The 18529-nt window shown below is 35.1% G+C and overlaps 2 protein-coding genes across 3 annotated transcripts; one reads left to right on the forward strand and one right to left on the reverse strand.

Moving 5' to 3' along the window:
* The first annotated feature begins 1308 nt into the window (after positions 1–1308).
* LOC125839173 (trifunctional UDP-glucose 4,6-dehydratase/UDP-4-keto-6-deoxy-D-glucose 3,5-epimerase/UDP-4-keto-L-rhamnose-reductase RHM1) lies at positions 1309–3753 on the forward strand. Its single transcript, XM_049518141.1, has 2 exons — positions 1309–2942; positions 3025–3753. The coding sequence occupies exons 1-2, from the start codon at positions 1368–1370 to the stop codon at positions 3472–3474; spliced, it is 2025 nt and encodes a 674-aa protein (XP_049374098.1). The 5' UTR covers positions 1309–1367; the 3' UTR covers positions 3475–3753.
* Positions 3754–4267: 514 nt separating this feature from the next.
* LOC125839187 (alpha,alpha-trehalose-phosphate synthase [UDP-forming] 1) lies at positions 4268–18058 on the reverse strand. Of its 2 annotated transcripts, XM_049518160.1 has the most exons (19): positions 17887–18058; positions 17671–17752; positions 13668–14096; positions 13428–13525; positions 12867–13255; positions 11915–12029; positions 11625–11726; positions 10288–10438; positions 9157–9245; positions 9021–9069; positions 8161–8261; positions 7368–7555; positions 6703–6820; positions 5946–6125; positions 5744–5866; positions 5580–5667; positions 5281–5411; positions 5106–5204; positions 4268–4757 (listed from the first exon to the last, which is right to left on the reverse strand). In XM_049518160.1, exons 3-19 carry the CDS (start codon positions 14044–14046, stop codon positions 4377–4379), a joined length of 2781 nt encoding a protein of 926 aa, XP_049374117.1. In that variant the 5' UTR covers positions 14047–14096; positions 17671–17752; positions 17887–18058; the 3' UTR covers positions 4268–4376. The 2 variants fall into 2 exon arrangements, with proteins under 2 accessions (XP_049374117.1, XP_049374116.1); XM_049518159.1 differs by lacking the exons at positions 17671–17752; positions 17887–18058 and adding an exon at positions 14789–15072.
* Between the last annotated feature and the right edge of the window lie 471 nt (positions 18059–18529).

Raw genomic sequence — 18529 nt, forward strand, 5'->3', positions numbered from 1 at the left:
ATAAGTGTTTTTAAAGTTGTCAATAGTTTGAAGATGAAATTAATAATTTACGTCAAATTTAAGAGTGTTTTCAACACTTATCTCAATCGAATATAAAAAGGTCAAAACTAAAACACTCCAATAATTAAGGGATTAAAAGTGCAATTACCTTAATTAAACAAAATTAAGTTAACGGTTTTACCAACCACCGTTCCCACAACTTATGAGACGCACAAATAAATGTCCACAAAATCCGCGTGGTGTAATTCAGCCCCCCCGCTCCAAGGGCAATATAGTACTTTCCAGCCTCCCCTATTACCGTCCCCGTTATACAACTCTTAAATCACTCTGTTTCCATTTTATTATTTTCTGGTAAAAAATATGGAGAAGATGATTTGATTTTTGCATGAGAGAGGGTAGTTGCGTGTATAAATACACAGACAGGAAGATACTTGACTCTCATCAATACACGCTTTCTCTCTCTAAAAATCTTTTATGTTTCTCACTCTTTGAGAAACTCAAAAATCGTCTCCATATTTTTGGGTTCTGAAACAAAAAAAAAAAAAAACGGTAAGCGAATCTTTATGTTAATTATATTTTGTTTATATTATATTAGTTCTTGTTTACGATTCATGATATGGGTATTTTTTATTTTTTAAAAAAAGTTCATGATTTTAGCTAGATCTGGGTTTGAAATGCTCATATGTATTGATTTATTGTATTGACATTGTAGCTTGTAATCCAGATCTATAATTGATAATGATAATGTTGGGTTTTTTCAGAGAATCATGTTGGATCTGATGATTTCTGTGCTTTGAATTTTTGTGTTTTTTATTTGGAATAATGAGATCATATTGTCTACTTGATTAGTTTGTTATTTGTTGCATAATTGGTTTGTTTGATATTTTTTTCTGGTTCGTGTGATATTTCTGTAGTTCATTTCATCTCTGATCTGGGGAAATTATGTATTTGTTCATGCATAATCACTACCATTAGGGTTGTCAATTCATTGATGTGCATGGAGTTTGTTTTTGTTGGTGTATGTTTGCTTTATTCAACATTCATGATGTGGTTTAGTTGATTTTTAGTTCTCAGATGTTGTTACCTGGTTATTAATCTAAATAAAGAACTCGTTTTTATGTATGTTGCTCGTACTCTCCAAAAATGTGGCTGCATCTGTGTCGGATTCTCCAATAATACACTACTTTTGGAAAATCCAACACTCACTTAACATTTTTTAAGAGTCCGAGCAATTTAGGTTTTTTTTTTTGCCTTTGTGCTTTTCTTAAGCTTTTTTGACAGTTGTTGATTAGATGAAGTTAATTCTTTTTTATTTCAGGGTTTGAGTTGCTGTTAAGCTCTGAATATATTTGAAATTCGACATCAAAATGTCTAACTATACTCCAAAGAATATACTCATTACTGGGGCCGCAGGGTTTATTGCATCTCATGTTGCAAACCGCCTTGTTCGGAGTTACCCTGAGTACAATATTGTGGTCCTTGACAAGCTTGATTATTGCTCAAACCTGAAAAATCTTTCCCCATCTCGATCTTCCCCTAATTTCAAGTTTGTTAAGGGAGACATTGGCAGTGCTGATCTTGTTAACTACCTTCTCATCACCGAGAACATTGACACTATAATGCACTTTGCTGCTCAGACCCATGTCGACAACTCCTTTGGTAATAGCTTTGAGTTCACCAAGAACAACATTTATGGCACACACGTGCTATTAGAGGCATGCAAAGTTACTGGTCAGATCAGAAGGTTTATACATGTTAGCACTGATGAGGTTTACGGAGAAACTGATGAAGATGCTGTTGTAGGAAACCATGAAGCCTCGCAACTTCTTCCCACAAACCCATATTCAGCCACGAAAGCTGGGGCTGAAATGCTTGTTATGGCATATGGAAGATCATATGGATTGCCTGTTATCACCACTAGAGGGAACAATGTGTATGGTCCCAATCAATTTCCTGAGAAGCTAATCCCAAAGTTCATACTTTTAGCTTTGAATGGGAAGCCTCTTCCTATTCACGGAGATGGTTCAAATGTTAGAAGTTATCTCTATTGTGAGGATGTTGCTGAGGCTTTCGAAGTTGTTCTTCACCGAGGTGATGTTGGTCATGTTTATAACATCGGGACTAAGAAAGAGAGGCGAGTGATTGATGTTGCCAAAGATATATCCAATCTTTTTAACAAGGATCCAGACGCAAGCATTCAGTTTGTGGAGAACAGGCCCTTCAATGACCAGAGGTATTTCCTAGATGATCAGAAGTTGAAGAACCTGGGTTGGTCCGAGAAGACCACCTGGGAAGAGGGTCTGAAAAAAACGATGGATTGGTATGTCAATAATCCTGATTGGTGGGGAGATGTCTCTGGGGCATTGCTTCCCCATCCTAGAATGCTGATGATGCCTGGTGGGGTAGAGAGAAATTTGGATGGAGCTGAAAAAGATGGTTCTGGATCATCTGAGATCTCAGGAAACGCCAACCATACCGGAATGGTAGTTCCAGCTTCCAAGATCAGCAACTCCCCTAGTAAATCACCTTATAAGTTTTTGATTTATGGTAGGACTGGGTGGATTGGTGGTCTCCTAAGCAAACTGTGTGAGAAACAGGGAATTCCTTATGAGTATGGAAAGGGACGTCTGGAGGATCGCTCACAACTTTTGTCAGACATTCATGCTGTGAAGCCCACACATGTATTCAACGCTGCTGGTGTCACTGGTAGGCCCAATGTTGATTGGTGTGAGAGTCATAAGACTGAAACAATCCGTACGAATGTTGCTGGAACTCTAAACTTGGCAGATGTTTGTAAGGAGAATGGTTTACTAATGATGAATTTTGCAACCGGTTGCATATTCGAATACAATGCTGCACACCCAGAAGGTTCTGGCATTGGATTCAAAGAGGAAGACACACCCAATTTCACCGGTTCTTTCTATTCAAAGACCAAGGCCATGGTAGGTACTCGTTAAGATTCTCTGTTGCATGTGACCAAATCTTTTACAGATATTAATATTTTTTGTTTGTTTCTTCCACCAGGTTGAAGAGTTGTTGAAAGAGTACCCCAATGTTTGCACCCTCAGAGTCAGGATGCCAATTTCTTCAGACCTCAACAACCCCCGTAACTTCATCACCAAGATTAGCCGCTACAATAAAGTGGTCAACATTCCCAACAGCATGACAATTTTGGATGAGCTTCTTCCAATTTCAATCGAGATGGCCAAGCGTAATCTCACAGGCATATGGAATTTCACAAACCCTGGTGTTGTGAGCCATAACGAGATCTTGGAGATGTACAAGAAATACATAAACCCAGAATTTAAATGGTCCAACTTCACACTGGAAGAGCAGGCTAAGGTAATTGTTGCACCTCGCAGTAACAATGAAATGGACGCGTCCAAGTTGAAAAAGGAGTTCCCTGAGTTGCTGTCTATTAAAGAATCATTGATCAAAAATGTGTTTGAACCAAATAGAAAAACTTCTGCATAAGAAGCCCTCAGGATGTGGAGAGCAGACTTCTGGGTTTGGATCAATATGCTACTTGACTTTGTACTCTAGTTTAGTGATTATTCATCATTAGTAGCCAACATTTTAAAATATTCAGGTTCTTACTGGTGTCTAGAATTCCTAGTCTATGTTGTCAGTTTATCTATGAGTTTAATGTGCTATGAGGTGGTTTGTGTAGGAGTTCCCCATGAATCTTTTGTCAGCTCGGGTCGATTTGTTGGATCTTAATATATATGGAATTATGAATTGTTTCTAGCTCCATTTGTGTTGTGTTGGTTTTCTTTCACATATTGATTGGGAAGTAGTAGCTTTGTGTTTTGCCAGTATGAAATGTATAGAAGCATTTCTGTTGTGCTCCAGCAGTAAACAATGCAAGGGCATGCTTAGTTTGGATTGTTTTTATTTAGTTTTGTAAACGCACAATACAACATAATCCCTAAAGTTTGGAATTCAGCCTTCTGGGATATCTAATAAAATAGTCCACAAAAAGACACTTAGACTTTTGAAGTTCATTTTATTAAGCGACTCCAACAAGGGCTTGTGATTTGAGTTGCTTGGTTCTGTCCACTTCAATTTGGTCGTCTCACTTTCTCTTTCCTTCTTTAACAACTCTTTAATTCTAAATTTTCATCCGACACGTTTATAATTTTGTAAACTTCGTGCCAAGTCAAAGATTAGACAGAATAATTGACACGGATGGAGTATGTGCTAGCATGAAGGTTATTTTCTTTACTTTGTAGACTATTGAATGCAAACATCTATATCCAAAGCAAAGAAGGTATAAAACGTTTATTCAATATCATCCCATACAAATCTCCCTCAATCAAGAACTTGGTACCGATCATTCATCACTTGATGCAACCAGCATCATCTATCCTTCTTTTTCATGATGTCCCATTTGAAATAGGTGCTTCAGCTAGTTCCCTTAGAAAAGCAACAACATCGTCAGGTGTATTGAGCAGATACCGAGCATTTGTACGAGTCCTGCCAACTGCACAAGAGAAGTAATTCTCCTTCTTCAGATCCAGCACATTCCATGACACATTTTCAGGTGAGGGCCGTCGTCCATTGGAAGTTTTCTTATCCGAGTTTGAAACTGGCCTGTTCCTATTCTGAGATGACTTTGAGCTAGTTCGACTAGAAGGGAGTTTTGGAACTGATCGCCTTTCCCCGGGCACCTTAGGTGCATCACTGACCTTACTTCTTGGCATACCAATGCAGTCAGAAGGAAGCTCTGGCTCAAAAAATGTATATACATCCTCATCCTATATTTACAAAGGCAACAGACATAAGTGTAGCAATATAATGGGCAGTGCTTACAACAGCATCAAAATTCAAGATGTACACATAAAAACAAGAATACAGATGCAAATGATCAACCTATCCCTACTTTGATTCTTTCAAAAAAATAAATAAATTGAAAGATAAGTCGGATTACTTTATCAAAATCTGGAACTAGAATAAATAAATTGAAAGATAAGTCGGATTACTTTATCAAAATCTGGAACTAGTTAAACAGACAGGGGGTTACTCTGAATTATAAAGTTCAAAGCTCACAGCAATGGCAATACTAACTTGAAGTGAGGACATTTTGAAGGCTTCAAAGAATTTACCTTCCCCAGAAAATGCCCTATGCATAAAACGTAATCAATTGGTGTTGCAATGGCTTTACTGTGTACGATCTCCCCCAGTATACGATCTATTGCTGCTCCCTGCACGTGTGTGTATATACATGAGTGTACGAGGATAGGGAAAAAGAATTGTTACATAAGAAACAATGTTTGTCACCTTTGTAACACCAACTGCTCGGACCTCAACGGAGCGGAGTCCTTGTACAACATCAACAGATGCATTTGATATTGGACCTGTCCAGAGATGCTGAAGCATGTCTCTAGCTTGCAATCTTCCAAATTCAACATCTAAAAGGACATGGAAGAACCCCCACCAAAAAGAAGAAATGTATAAAGAAAAAGGAAAAAAGGAGAAAGAGAATTGACACACCTAAGGCAAGACTAAACTTTGAATAGCTACAAACAAGAAATGCATGACTGAAATATCTTGAAAATGGATGATGAAAGTAAGATCACCTGCATACTTGTAATTCCAAACAAGTGAAGTTTCACGTTGTTCAAAGTGAGATCTCGGTGTCCTTTCAGTGAAGTACTCGAAGACGTGCTGAATATTGTCAAGAGAATCAGAGAAGTTAGAGCTGAAAGATGCACTAACAGAACCTAGCTACACATGCTCATACCTTTACACTATCAACCCAGTCCATGTTTAGGTGTTCTGGCATGGTTGTCATCCATACACCATTTGTAGATCGCAAAAACATTCCATTTTCTGCTGCTAACCACATGTTGTACTCGCTGAAGTTCTGCAAAAGTACAAATTTCACATGGGGAAACGTCGCTACAGTTGAGGGAATTGAAATATTGCTAGTTGTAAGGCAATACATCATCTAAGACGTTTCTATCACTTCCACTGAGGACAACGACTGTTGTCTTTGGGTCGTTACAAATCGCGAGCAATGATTCTTTCAACTCAGGATGCAATTTCAGTTCCATTTCTTTGATTTGATCTCCACCTCTTCTTCCAGGGGTATCCACCGATTCTGTCAGTGTAGAATTGAAACCCTGTTTTTGAGGACCACCATAATGAAATCAAGAAATTGTCATTAACTTAGCTAGTTGCTGCATATACTGATCAAAGAAAAGAAATTGCATTCGAAAAAAAATATAATATCGCACAAATTTAGGCTTAGAGCTTAAGTTCCTGCAGAAAGGCAATGGGAAAGGGGAGGCTGCATCCACTCTTCACCATACGTATAACCCCTTAACACAAATGCCTACCACTAACTGGAGATTTTCCTCCAAAACACCTTCCCCAGATCATCAAGGCCCCTAATCATGGTAGCGTCCTAGATCCCTTCACTCAAATATGCAAACAAAAGCAGCACCAACTTGGACTCAAGTGCACATGTCAAATTCAAACACAGTTGGAGTGATATTCAAATTGCATAGGATTTTTCCACTAACATGATTCATCATCTAAAGCCATATAGACAGACTTTCTGCAACATATGAACTCTTCAATGCACAAAAAATTATCATCAATGTCAGAGTCATTAAGGAAAGTACAGAAGTCAACTGTAAGCTTCTGTATAAGTAAAAGTTTCAGGCAAATTTCTTTTGAAAAAGGAGCGAGTGATACCAATATTAGTAGACGATTATTGGAAAACGAATAGCGCTCAATTGCATCACTGATGTTAAGCCGGGGCGGAACTTTTCTTATCCTCTGTTGAGCTTCAATAACAGTATCATTTAGTTCACTGCAAAGAAGAGGAATAGTGACTAACTAAGATACAAACAAAGTTTATCAATATGAAGCCCCATTAAAAGCTTCAAGATAATCTCAGTTAACATGACAATTGTTAAATTATGCCTATAGTATCTGTGCTGATGAGTGATTAACACAGTTGATAAAAAGAGTGTTGTTTAATATCAAGAGAACAATACAACTAAACACAGAAATGACCAAGGTAGATATGCAAACTATATAAGATGATGCATCTAATCATTCTCAAGGTAGGCATACCCTCAACGAGAGTTTGCACATTCTGACATAAGATCCCTAGCTATAAACAGGCTGGCTGTAGATAAATTTTAATGACTCCAAGAATACAAATATATAAATCCTGAGGAATAAGCTGGGGCCAAAGTAAAACAGCTGGGGTCACATTGCATGGCTTTATACTATTATTACTCTTTCGCCATCACACAGTGTTTAGTCTGAAGAATAATTCAAGAGGTTCTCTCATAAGTGGCAGTGATTAGGTGAATTTCTGTGTTAGCTTTACGCTCTTAATGTCTTCTTACCTCACAAAAGTCTCTGCCCATTCTTGAGCAGTATGGGTAGTCACATGCAGAAAGTTATGCCTGTGGCGTTTTTCTCTTTCTTCAGCTGACATATTTAAAGCTTGCCCAATCGACGCAGCAACCTCTGTTATATTCCATGGATTCACCAGAATTGCTCCAGCACCTAATGATTGTGCAGCACCTGCAAACTACAAACAGAGGAGGCACAATACAATCAGTGACCTAAAACAAAAACTTAATAAAATATCATAATATTTTTAGTAACAAAATTCATGCATCATTTTTTCAAAATTTGTTTTTTTAAATGCAAAGCTATAAAGTTATCATTTTAAGAATTAATTCATTCACTATTTATATTCATGGACAAATAAAAACAATTGTTGTAAAAAAATTAAGTTTAAAATGGTATATAAAATTGTCATAAACAGAGGGGAAAAAAAGAAGAAGAAGAATGAAGGTACGGTTAGCTTTGTCAAAATCTTTCTATTGGAAAATACATTTCTTTTCATTTGGAAAAAGGATTGTGTCAAATATTTTTATAGGAAAAAAAGAAAGCCAAATTTCAAGAGAAAGTTAGGATAACTATAATCTCGTTTTTGTTTTCTATAAACAGTTAGCTTTGTCAAAATCAATTAGCAAATAAACACGAAAATATCCGTAAGGTTATGTCTAATTTTAGTTTTCATTTTATCTCTTCACAATAGAGAAAAACATAAAATATATATTTTTTTAAAAACAATAGTAATTATGACATGAGAGGAAATAGAATTGCAATGAGATATATGATTATTACTTCGCTGAGAATAAGGACCCCTTTTTTCAACTCTTGGCAGGCTACAAATTCATAGCTGACGAGGTTCATGCCATCTCTTAAAGAGGTAACCAACGCTACATCTGATGAACAAGACATTGCCAACTTATCAAATACAATAGGAACTAACATGCAACTACCAAAAGAATTTAGCTAATGAAGAAAAACAACTGAATTAATGATTAATATATATATATATATATATATATATATATATTTTAAATTATCATCATGTCAATATTATTATTTCACCATTCTATAATCTTGAACAAATAGGAATATAACAAATATGATAGAAAAAGTAGCATTAGTAAAACCTTCCGTTTTCTTCAAGATCGCAATAAGGAAAATATGGACTTTGGCATGTATATGCTTTCAGAATGTGTCAAAAACATACTTATCCAATTATCCCTCATTCAGAACCTGGAGCACAACTTATGCATTCTCTAGCGAATAAAGTTATGAACCAATTCCAGATTTACAATCTATCTATTCCATTGCCAAACTAATTTGTTATGTCCAGAAGAGTAGTGAAACTACAAGAATCTTAAGCTTGTGAGAGTAATTAGCAAACCTGAAGGGGAAACAACCTTAAGAAAAACTATGCAGAGATATACCCTTTCTTTAAGATGTACTAACAGAGAACTATGATAATTAGGAGGACATCCATTTATAGGCATACATTGCTAACCTCTTCTCATAGTTTATGTCAATTCCAATAGGACTCATACCAGGTGAGATTACCTAGTGTGCAGAAACAACTGAGGGGGGAATGGTGTGTGGAAGCTTCTAATAGAACTATACAAGAATTGCAGAACTAAGTGCAAGATGAAAGGAATTACCAGTTACAGCATACAGTGCACATAATGCATGAAAGTCAAGAGAACGGTCCTGCATTCAGAAACCCATATTATCCATATTTCAGTCAAGAGAATGGTCCTGCATTCAGGCACAATGAATGTGACAAAAAAAACTAACCAGATGATGAATAGGCACTGCAGTCAAAGTTCCAAACCGACCATTGATGCGTCCAACAATCTCATGAACTTGACTGGTAAGTTTTTGGTCTGCAAAAATATTAAGGTGAAAGCAAGTAAAATATCATACTTAAGCAAACATATATTATGACAAGCATCTGCATTTATGACCAAGTAAATCTCATTGAAACTCGACAGTTTTAAGGTCCAACATGGTTTTTGTCAATGTATTAGCATTACACACTTCAATTTTATTATAAAGTGAACCAAAGGAAAAAGCAGATAACCAACTCAACTAGTTTTCTCAACAAGTTCTATAGACTACAGATCATCATTGAGTTCCAAGCATAACGTTGTATACAGCGACAACAACCCAGTGTAATCCCACAAGTGAGGAACAAACAATAAGTTAATACAATTTTCTAATTGTATTTTCCGTTATTTATTATTCAATGAATAACTGATAAAGGATCCATTGATATTTTGTATTTGATATTTCTGTTGCAGCACAAAACTTCATAAAGGCTATAGCGTGGATGGTAAAATAAGGCAGGATTCTCTTAACATACAGTTTAACATCAATGAATGCCTTCAAATATCTTAACCAATATGGCAAGAATACATTAGGTTTAAGACAGAGAGATGGAAAGTGGAGAAGAAATAGTACAAGGAGAGAGATTTATCTAATTTGGTCGGTTATATCTACTGTGCATCTATCTGCGTCTTTGGTAACAAGTTAGGAGTAATCAAGACGATCACATGGTTCCTAAGCATAGATATCCAACAATAAGGGGGCATTATATTCTGCACTAAATAGATTCATGATGGATTGCTGGTGGTGTATGCCTTTTTCTGGGCCCTCAAGTCCGGATCATTAAACAGGATTTTCAAATTTTCAGTTTGGTAAGGAATATATGATGCTCCCCTAGAAATTTTTTTTTAGGCTTCGACCAATAGACTTATGAATCAAAAACCTCCATTACGCCATCAAAATATCTGATGACCGTACTGAACCAGTATAGTGGAAAACAAACTTTCCCTAAAGGCAGTAATGATAATAGGAGAAACGGAAAAAATAAATTAACTTAAAGGCATAAAGAAGAACTCAGAGTGGATCTGCTCGAGATAATACATTCAGGAACATCTGTTCTTGTTGGCACAGCAATTTGAAGCAAAACCACTTTATCACGCCAGTACGGATTTTCTTCAAGGAACTTCTCAAATGCCAGGATCTTCTGGGGAATTCCTTTAATCATATCAAGGCGATCAACTCCTAGCATAACCTGTGATTAAATTTCTTTAGCAAAAACTAAGCAAGTATAAAAGTTTCTAGGACATGCAATTAAATATTTCTAATGCATGGCCAATGCATAAAATTGTGCAGTAGATATAAGTGTCATCCCCTTTTCTTACTACAGGCAAAACAGAAGAAAGTGATATGAGTTTGATATACATAAAAGTGAAATAACACCATAAGAAATGGTTAGCAAGAACACTAGACTGACAATTTTGCAACTAAAGGTGAGGAAATTCCAGTTAGCCTTCAAAAAAGTTGAAATGTTCATGAATTAGAAGCAAATAAACTTTCACCTTCAAATGAGAGAAGGGGTTGTGACTTTGTATAAACAGAAAAGTGGGGAAATACATCTAACCCTAGTAAAGCCACATGGAAATTCCAAGAAGCCACATCTGTTTGAAGAGACCAAAACAGCGGAACACAATTACTCCTGGCAAATGCAAACAAATATCTCTTTCTTCCTTTTTCCTTTTCTCTCTCTCTCTTTTGTTTATGTCCAATTTCAACACTTAGATATCTACTGTTGGATAATAGAAGAAGTTTTAGTAAGAAACATCTGACTCTCTAAATGGTAACTATACCAACTAAAATAACACAAACATGTATTTAACATTACGCCTTTAAGATACCCTTTCTAGTGTGTAACATTACGCCTTTAAGATACCCTTTCTAGTGTGTAGTGAACTGGAAGAATTTTGTTTGATTAAAGCACATGAAAATGTAGTGATGACAGGTCACCGTAGGATTTGAAAATATCATACTATTATATATGTATCACCCATTTTATCAAAACTAGCTGTTAGGAAAGGGAGTCATTAGTTTTATCAATCTTTGGTTGAACGACATAAGGTATAATTTTCAGAAGATGATGGTAAAATTGGCCAAGATGGATCCAGGTCTTGACCAAATCTGGCCTAAGGAACTATAGGTAGAAAAAAATACAACATCGACCGAATTCAAGGCCAAGATTTCACAATTAAAAGTAGGCAATGAAATTGGTGAAGAAAGTCTCAAAAAGCAAGTTCCCCCCAATGTGATGCGCAGCATGTAAAAATGAACATTTACAATTAGACAAAACAACAAAATATTTCTTACTTCATGAAAATGATATCATGCCAAAAAAGAAAAACTTGGTCAGATGGAGAGAGGATCCAGAGTCGGGAGAGACATACCTTTCTCCCAGCAAATCTCTCTTTTAGTTCTTTTATGTGTTCCTGAACTTGAGCAACTTCAAGTGCTCGAATAAATCGTTCTGAATCTATACCAATGGGAAACTGTACGAACAGGAACAAGTTAAAATGGCTCAGAAAGAAATCAAAGTAGACATTTCTAAAATGACTCGGAAAGAAATCAAGTAGATATTTCACAAGGCTAAGTACATGAAATTGTCTAGATGAGGATTACGGAAGTTCTTAAAGAAGAACTGCAGGGTGAAAGTGTAGAAAGTTTAACTTTAACATACCGCAGCAACGCGGGTCAGTCTACCTTGATCTTCTACTCCTTCAGGAGTTCCTTCAAGTCCCAGGATACGAGTACATGCACTAACAAAATGCCTTGCATAGTCATAGGTATGAAAACTGCAAATTAAATTTAGCATATAGGTCCATTAGAAGATCAAATAAAAAACCGTAAAAAATAATTAGCTTTCCTAGCTTGAGTAACAAAAAATGATATTAAATCATCAAACTATGCAAATATAGGTCAAAGACCAAAGGACTTTCATTACATACAGGTAAAGAGACAAAAAATCACACAGGAAAGTGGACAACACTTCCTTAACAAACCAAGATGTTGAAGATATACCATGAAGTGGACATTCTGCAAGATACAACCCGAAACACGGTAACATGGAAATCCACAGATGAGAATAGACTATAATCATTGGATAGTCAATATACAGACAGTTACAAAGTTACCAGTGAAACCAGCACATCCCCTTTTATGCTACAATTTGTTAGTCAACTTAGCCAGCACTTTTCTTTTACAAGTCAACTAGGCCAAATATATATCTTTTACATGCAGCTTTTTAAGTTATACTTTATTGATTGAGTGTGTTGCACAATCACACTAGGGGTTGCCAAATCGTATCTTTCAAGACATGCCTCATTAGGTAACGTTAATGAGAGGCGGAGATCTAACCAGTAATATGTTAAGTATTTCTTTTTATAATGGTGCCACTAGTGTGTTATTTCTAGTAATGAAAGCCCGCAATTAGAATCCACAAATTTAGAATTCAAGATGCTTGCATTTCATTACTTCAACTTTCACTCTCAGCACAGACAGTCAGGGATCTCATAGTCTAGGTCCCACCAACTATTTCCAGGCAGTAGCGCCAAAATTATGAAGGTTAAACTAAAATGAAAAGTTTGCTGTTAGATGCTATGCAGGAGAATAAGTTGTTCAGAGGGGTTTACCCAACCAAGTCAGCAGCAAGAACTGCTCGGAGCAGCTCTGATCTAGAAGGCAATGTCCTGTGTATTTCCGAGGATGGAAAGGGTGTGTGTAGAAACCAACCGACTTTCATTTGGCTGTTGTAATCCTTGAGACATTTTGGCAGGAACATGAGATGGTAGTCATGACACCATACCACATCACCTTCTTCATAATGTTCATTCACAACATCAGCAAACATTTGATTTGCTTTCTTATAAGCAGCAAACTGAGACTGGAAACTTCTGGTAGTCGCAAGGCGGTCTTCTTGCGGAAGTCCAAGATAATGGAAAAGAGGCCACAATATGTTGTTGCAATAACCGTTGTAATACTGATGAACAATTTCTTCATCCAGGAATACAGGGATACACCTCTACAAAGAACAGTATCAAAAGGGTAAACAAGTGCAAAATATAGGTAAAGCAATCTTCTTGGAGGGAAAAGAATGTAAAGCAATCTCCAAATTGCTAAATTCAAAAAAAAGCAAGAGAAGTGTGGTAAACTGCAACATGGTGGCAAAAACATGAAGAGGTGATGTATTAGACCTTTTCTGCCAGTGCCTTAGTAAGTGCCCTCTGCCCAGCCTCATCTGGCACATTCACACCTGCCCAACCAATCCATCTAGCCTCAAACTCCTTCACACCTTCAATAAATTATTAACATAACTATTAGACCCTCTTTTCAACAATATGAATATGAAACTCGCAAAATAGATAATTAGTGTTCAGGTAAACAATAAGAGTCAAAATGTAAAAATAGAAATGACTGAAAAGACGCTAGCTTACCAAGAAGAGCACTAACGAGACCTCCACCACTTATCTCTAGAGACCAGGATTCCTCGCCTCTCCTTACTGCAGAGACAGGTAACCTATTTGCCACAACCAAGAGTCGTTGTCTGGTGGGCTTTGCATCAGGCCGCTCCCATCCTTCATTATATGCTAGTGCAGCTCCTTCCAGGTACTGTTCAACATATGAAACTCCTCCATTATCAGCTTCTCCTTGGCGAAAATCATTGTCAGAGAGCTCGTTTCCCCTATTGTTATCAGTAGATTCATTTGGAAAGTGAGAAACTTTGCTACTTTTCCTTAGCTCTCTTTCTCTCAATAGCCTCTCCAATCGAGTGCTAGCAACCGCCTGGTTGCCGGTATACTTGTTCCCAGGCATCTGTCTAGAACAAGACCTCCTATGATGAATTTAATAGAGTTATGGTGTCCCTGGAAACAACCATCTTTCATAATAAGAAGTAATAAAAGATGAAACTCCCGCGTGAATTATATAAGAACTTATACAATTCCACAATAGCCTCAAGTACAAACAGTGAAAATGCAATTTCACAGCCAAGGCAAACATATATGAATAGGACATCAGCATCCTAGCTGAATAAACCACTACAACAACTACACCACTTCACTAACCATGTCACTCCATTTAGACCCATATAAATCCAATACTCAAAAAAATTGAAAATCAGTTCTAGAGAAAAAAAGGATTTATATACTAAGAAAGAGATAACGTGTGGAGAATGGAATCCACAGAATTCTCTAGGGAAATGGGGTCTACCACCCCAAGAGTCTTGGCTTTTTATGTCCAGGATTTTTAATCAACCATTTTGTATAAATTCATTTGGTATCCCAGTTTCAGTTCAAGTAAACAAGCAAAATACAATGAGGCAAGTGTGAATATATAAAGACCCACCAGATTAAAAGAACAGCTATCAGATTCAGAGCGGACACCGGTACAAACACATTGCATGCAGAAAATTACCAAAACCCGAATTCATTCCAATAAAATTGAGAAGCTATAAAAGACACAGGCACAGAGATTTTTGTGACAGCTAAACCATCTATAGCTAATTAACCCATTTCAGAAACCACGGCAAATCAAATTCCAAACTGGGTCAAATTACCTGTAAAACCGATGTGAAAAACAAGGAGAAGGATTTTGGCCTAATCTGATCTCAACATCGATATCCGGAAAAGCTTGATCACAACAATAATTATGAGTAATTATTAAAAATTAGTAACATTTCGTGATGAATTTGTGAGAGCAAATTGATAACCTTTGAGATGATTCCGGGTGGCAGAGGAATTATTATCATAGCTAAAGAGGGGAAGTGGAAGAGCAGACGAATCCTCGTGTAAGCTTTAAAAGGTGCATAAAGCCTTACAGCCATGCAGCTGACACACCAGATTTTTATTTTTCAGATTCCTATTTTAAAAGCCTCAAAGGCTGCGCGATTGCACATTCCTGGAATTAATACGAAATTACTCTCATATCTCACCCACCTCTAATTTTAATTCAGGATGATTATCAAAGTACTATATTAATTCCTCTGTCCACTTTTGAATTGACACATTTATTAAAAAAATCAATTAATAACATAGTAAATTTATTATTTTACCCCTATTAATTATAAAATAGATAAAAAAAATTGCATTTTTCAAAGTAATTAGTCATTTAATTGAGGATATAATAAGTAACAAAAATTATCTTTTCTTGATTTGTCAATATGGACAAATAATTAGGGACAACTATAAAAGGAAAAGTGGACAAGTAATTAGAGACAGAGGGAGTATTAAGTATTAATTTTAATTTTGATTAATGGTATATTTGCTATTTTATTATTTTGGGATAAGCCTTTAATAAACAAAGTAGATAATCAATAGTGTAAAATGATTTTTTTAATCTCAGGAACTTGTATTTTCTTTTTTGTTTTCTTGGTAACTCGTATCCACAAACAAACTTAGCTTATGTTTGAACGTGATTTCAATCTTTTAAAAATGTAAAGCTTGATCCATAAGTTTATATGTTGTAAAAAGAAAGATCTACACTTTTAAATTTTGCAAAAAAGTTAAAAAAATCATGTTAAGCGTGAAATGATTATTTTAAAGAATAACTAGTTATTACTATTATTGAATTTTTATAAAATTATTTATAAAAAGGAATATGAAGATATGTGATTTATCAATATGACAGTCTTAGGAGATTATGATATTTTGTTTATGAAATATGATTATATATTGAAAAGCTTTTCATTATTTTCACAATTTGTGGAATTTTGCAATGCCCTTTCCGATTACTGCCTTGTGTTTATATATTAAAAAATAATCCTTTGTTTTAAATATCTGAAAAGGAATCTAGAATATGATTTTCCTTGTATAATTAAGGGACCCATATTAATGTAGCGTTGTCTCACCAACCTATACAAAGTGGGTCCAGCAAAGTATGAGGCTTCTAAAAATTCTCAACATAATCATAATTGTTAGTAAAAGTTTCAACAAATAATTTAAATGACACAAAGGCAAGAGTCCATAAAAAATAATAATATGTTATGATAAGTTAAAATACTTCATAGTATGAAATGATATTATATTTGAGTTTATCATTAAATTAAGATTATAAGATTTAATTTTTTAATATTATTAAATTAAAATAGAATAAACAAATTAAAACAAATTTGTGTCTATGATGAGCTGTACATATAACATCAGAACCAATGTGGGTTCAATATTTATGATTCACGAGGTTAGCGTTCACATCAATCCTCATAACTAACCGAATCTTTTCCACAAAAACAACAATGAGAGCAACAACAAAAAAAATCCACAAACTTTCTCTGATTTCTCTCTTTTGCAACAGTATAGTGGAAAATAAAGTGGAGGGTGGAATAGTGGATTGAACGAATACAAGAGAAAGAGATGTGACATTTACAGACTAATTCCAAGAATGAAATTATAAGGGAAATCCCAAATTATAATATTAGGTACGGATTTAGATGAACTCAATAATTTTTACTAGGCTTTGTATTTGAATTAAAATTGAAAACTCTAATATACGGTGTGTTGGTATGCCGAAAAAATTAAGTTCCTTAAAAATGAGAAAATGACCTTGTTAATGAAAATAGGAGAAAACAAGCTCCATAAGTAATATTTCAAATTTTTATTTATTTGCTTGACCACCCCATCCCTGTCATTGTTATATTACATATAAATATTTTTGAGATATAAGTATTGTTTTACTTACTTATCAAACACTAGAAAATAAGTAAGAAAACTACTTATTTTCCAAAAAAGAATATTCAATGGCAAATATTTTTCCTTTGTATTAAACACACCCATAAGTTATAAGTTTTATCCTCCCTCTGTCCGAATTTATGTGTCACTTTTCGAATTTCAAACACTCAAACAAATTATCTTTGACCATAGTTTTTTCTATATATTTTATAAATAATAAAAAATTAATTAAAGAACTTTAAATAGTTACCCAAAAAAAAACAAAGAACTTGAGTGAATTTAACGTTTTTTAAAATTCTACAATCCACCTAAGCAAGTAAGACTAAAAATATCTAGTTTTTATTTTATTTTTTAATTAAATGTTTAGTTTACCAATTTAATTTTTTTTGAAATTTGGCAAGTTGAGTGGGCAAGCACAACAGTACAGCTCCCGCATTCAGAATGGAGTGGCGGACTAGCAGTGCACCTTTTTCACGTCAGCTTTGCAGATACACTTCCATTGTACTCTCCTCAAAATTCAAAATCTATCTAACAGTCCTAGATCTGACGAAGCAATTATTTTCTATTTCATGTCCAACGATATCTATATCTATATATAGTATATATATATATAAACACACTTCATCCAAAAATCGTGCAAACAGAAAAGAGTATATATAGCAAAGTGCTTATCCAACCAGAATTTCAGCGATTTTGTGATAAATTTCATGCATATAGATAAACATCAACAATCGACAGATTCCAGAACGGAAAAAAAAAAAAATGAAAAACGTACCTGAAATTAAAGCAGAGCGATGGCAAGGAGATCGATGATTGTTTAGATTCTCAAACACCGCGCAGAAAGTGCTTCTGCAAGTCTGCAACCAATTCAGCGATTTTGCGATCGCAAATTCAAATCCAGATTATTCAATCATGAAAAAATTTAATGCAACAAACATCGGACGGATTTCAGAAGAAGAATACACACATATATGTATATATATATATATACCTGAAATTGAAGAGGAGCGATGAATGATTAGATTCTGAAATTTGAAATGTGGTTAAAATTGAAAGAGAGAATGAATAATTATCTGTAGAGTATAGAGTGGCGGATGTTATATAGAGGGAGAAAGAGGAAGGCAGCTTTCAGGCTAAAAAAGAGAGAAAGGTTAATGCGAATAAAGAAGAGGCTAAAAGCAAAAGGCAGCTTTATATGTTTTTTTTTTGCTTCAGTGAAATGTGTACGTGCGCGCGCATATGAGAGGAGTATATTATACTACTACCCTATTTCTAAGATTCTCAGAATCGCCAAAAGGCATTTTTGGTGGGTGAGATGGCGGAATTAAATTTTTTATCAAGGAATTCAAAATTTGAAATATAAAACTAGTCAAAATAAGTTTAACATCTATTATATATATGTATATACATAAAATTAAAATTTTTTTAATCATGTATAAATAATATAATTTTTCGTCAAGAAAAAAACAAGTTGGCTCCGCCCTTGATGTCGGCCCTTTAATAGATGGATAGTTTCTTTGACATTATTTGGACAATCTCTAGAGCTATTTTTTTAAATTTAACCTAATTTAAATTTTCATTGATATGATTTGAATTATCTCTGGAGCTATTTTTTTTTTGGTTGAATTACATCC

Source organism: Solanum verrucosum, unplaced genomic scaffold (genome assembly GCF_900185275.1).
Source record: "Solanum verrucosum unplaced genomic scaffold, falcon-dt-bn FXZP01000170.1, whole genome shotgun sequence".
Lineage (NCBI taxonomy): Eukaryota > Viridiplantae > Streptophyta > Magnoliopsida > Solanales > Solanaceae > Solanum > Solanum verrucosum.

What these genes read in the sequence shown, in the direction of transcription:
- LOC125839187 (XM_049518160.1), bottom strand. Translation starts at nt 14,046, where the DNA reads ATGCCTGGGAACAAGTATACCGGCAACCAGGCGGTTGCTAGCACTCGA. An exon ending in CTAAGGCACTGGCAGAAAAG is followed by an intron (nt 13,256 to 13,427) that starts GTCTAATACATC and finishes TGTTCTTTGTAG; the next exon opens with AGGTGTATCCCTGTATTCCT. An exon ending in ATAGAAACGTCTTAGATGAT is followed by an intron (nt 5,867 to 5,945) that starts GTATTGCCTTAC and finishes GTACTTTTGCAG; the next exon opens with AACTTCAGCGAGTACAACAT.
- LOC125839173 (XM_049518141.1), top strand. Translation starts at nt 1,368, where the DNA reads ATGTCTAACTATACTCCAAAGAATATACTCATTACTGGGGCCGCAGGG. An exon ending in ATTCAAAGACCAAGGCCATG is followed by an intron (nt 2,943 to 3,024) that starts GTAGGTACTCGT and finishes TTCTTCCACCAG; the next exon opens with GTTGAAGAGTTGTTGAAAGA.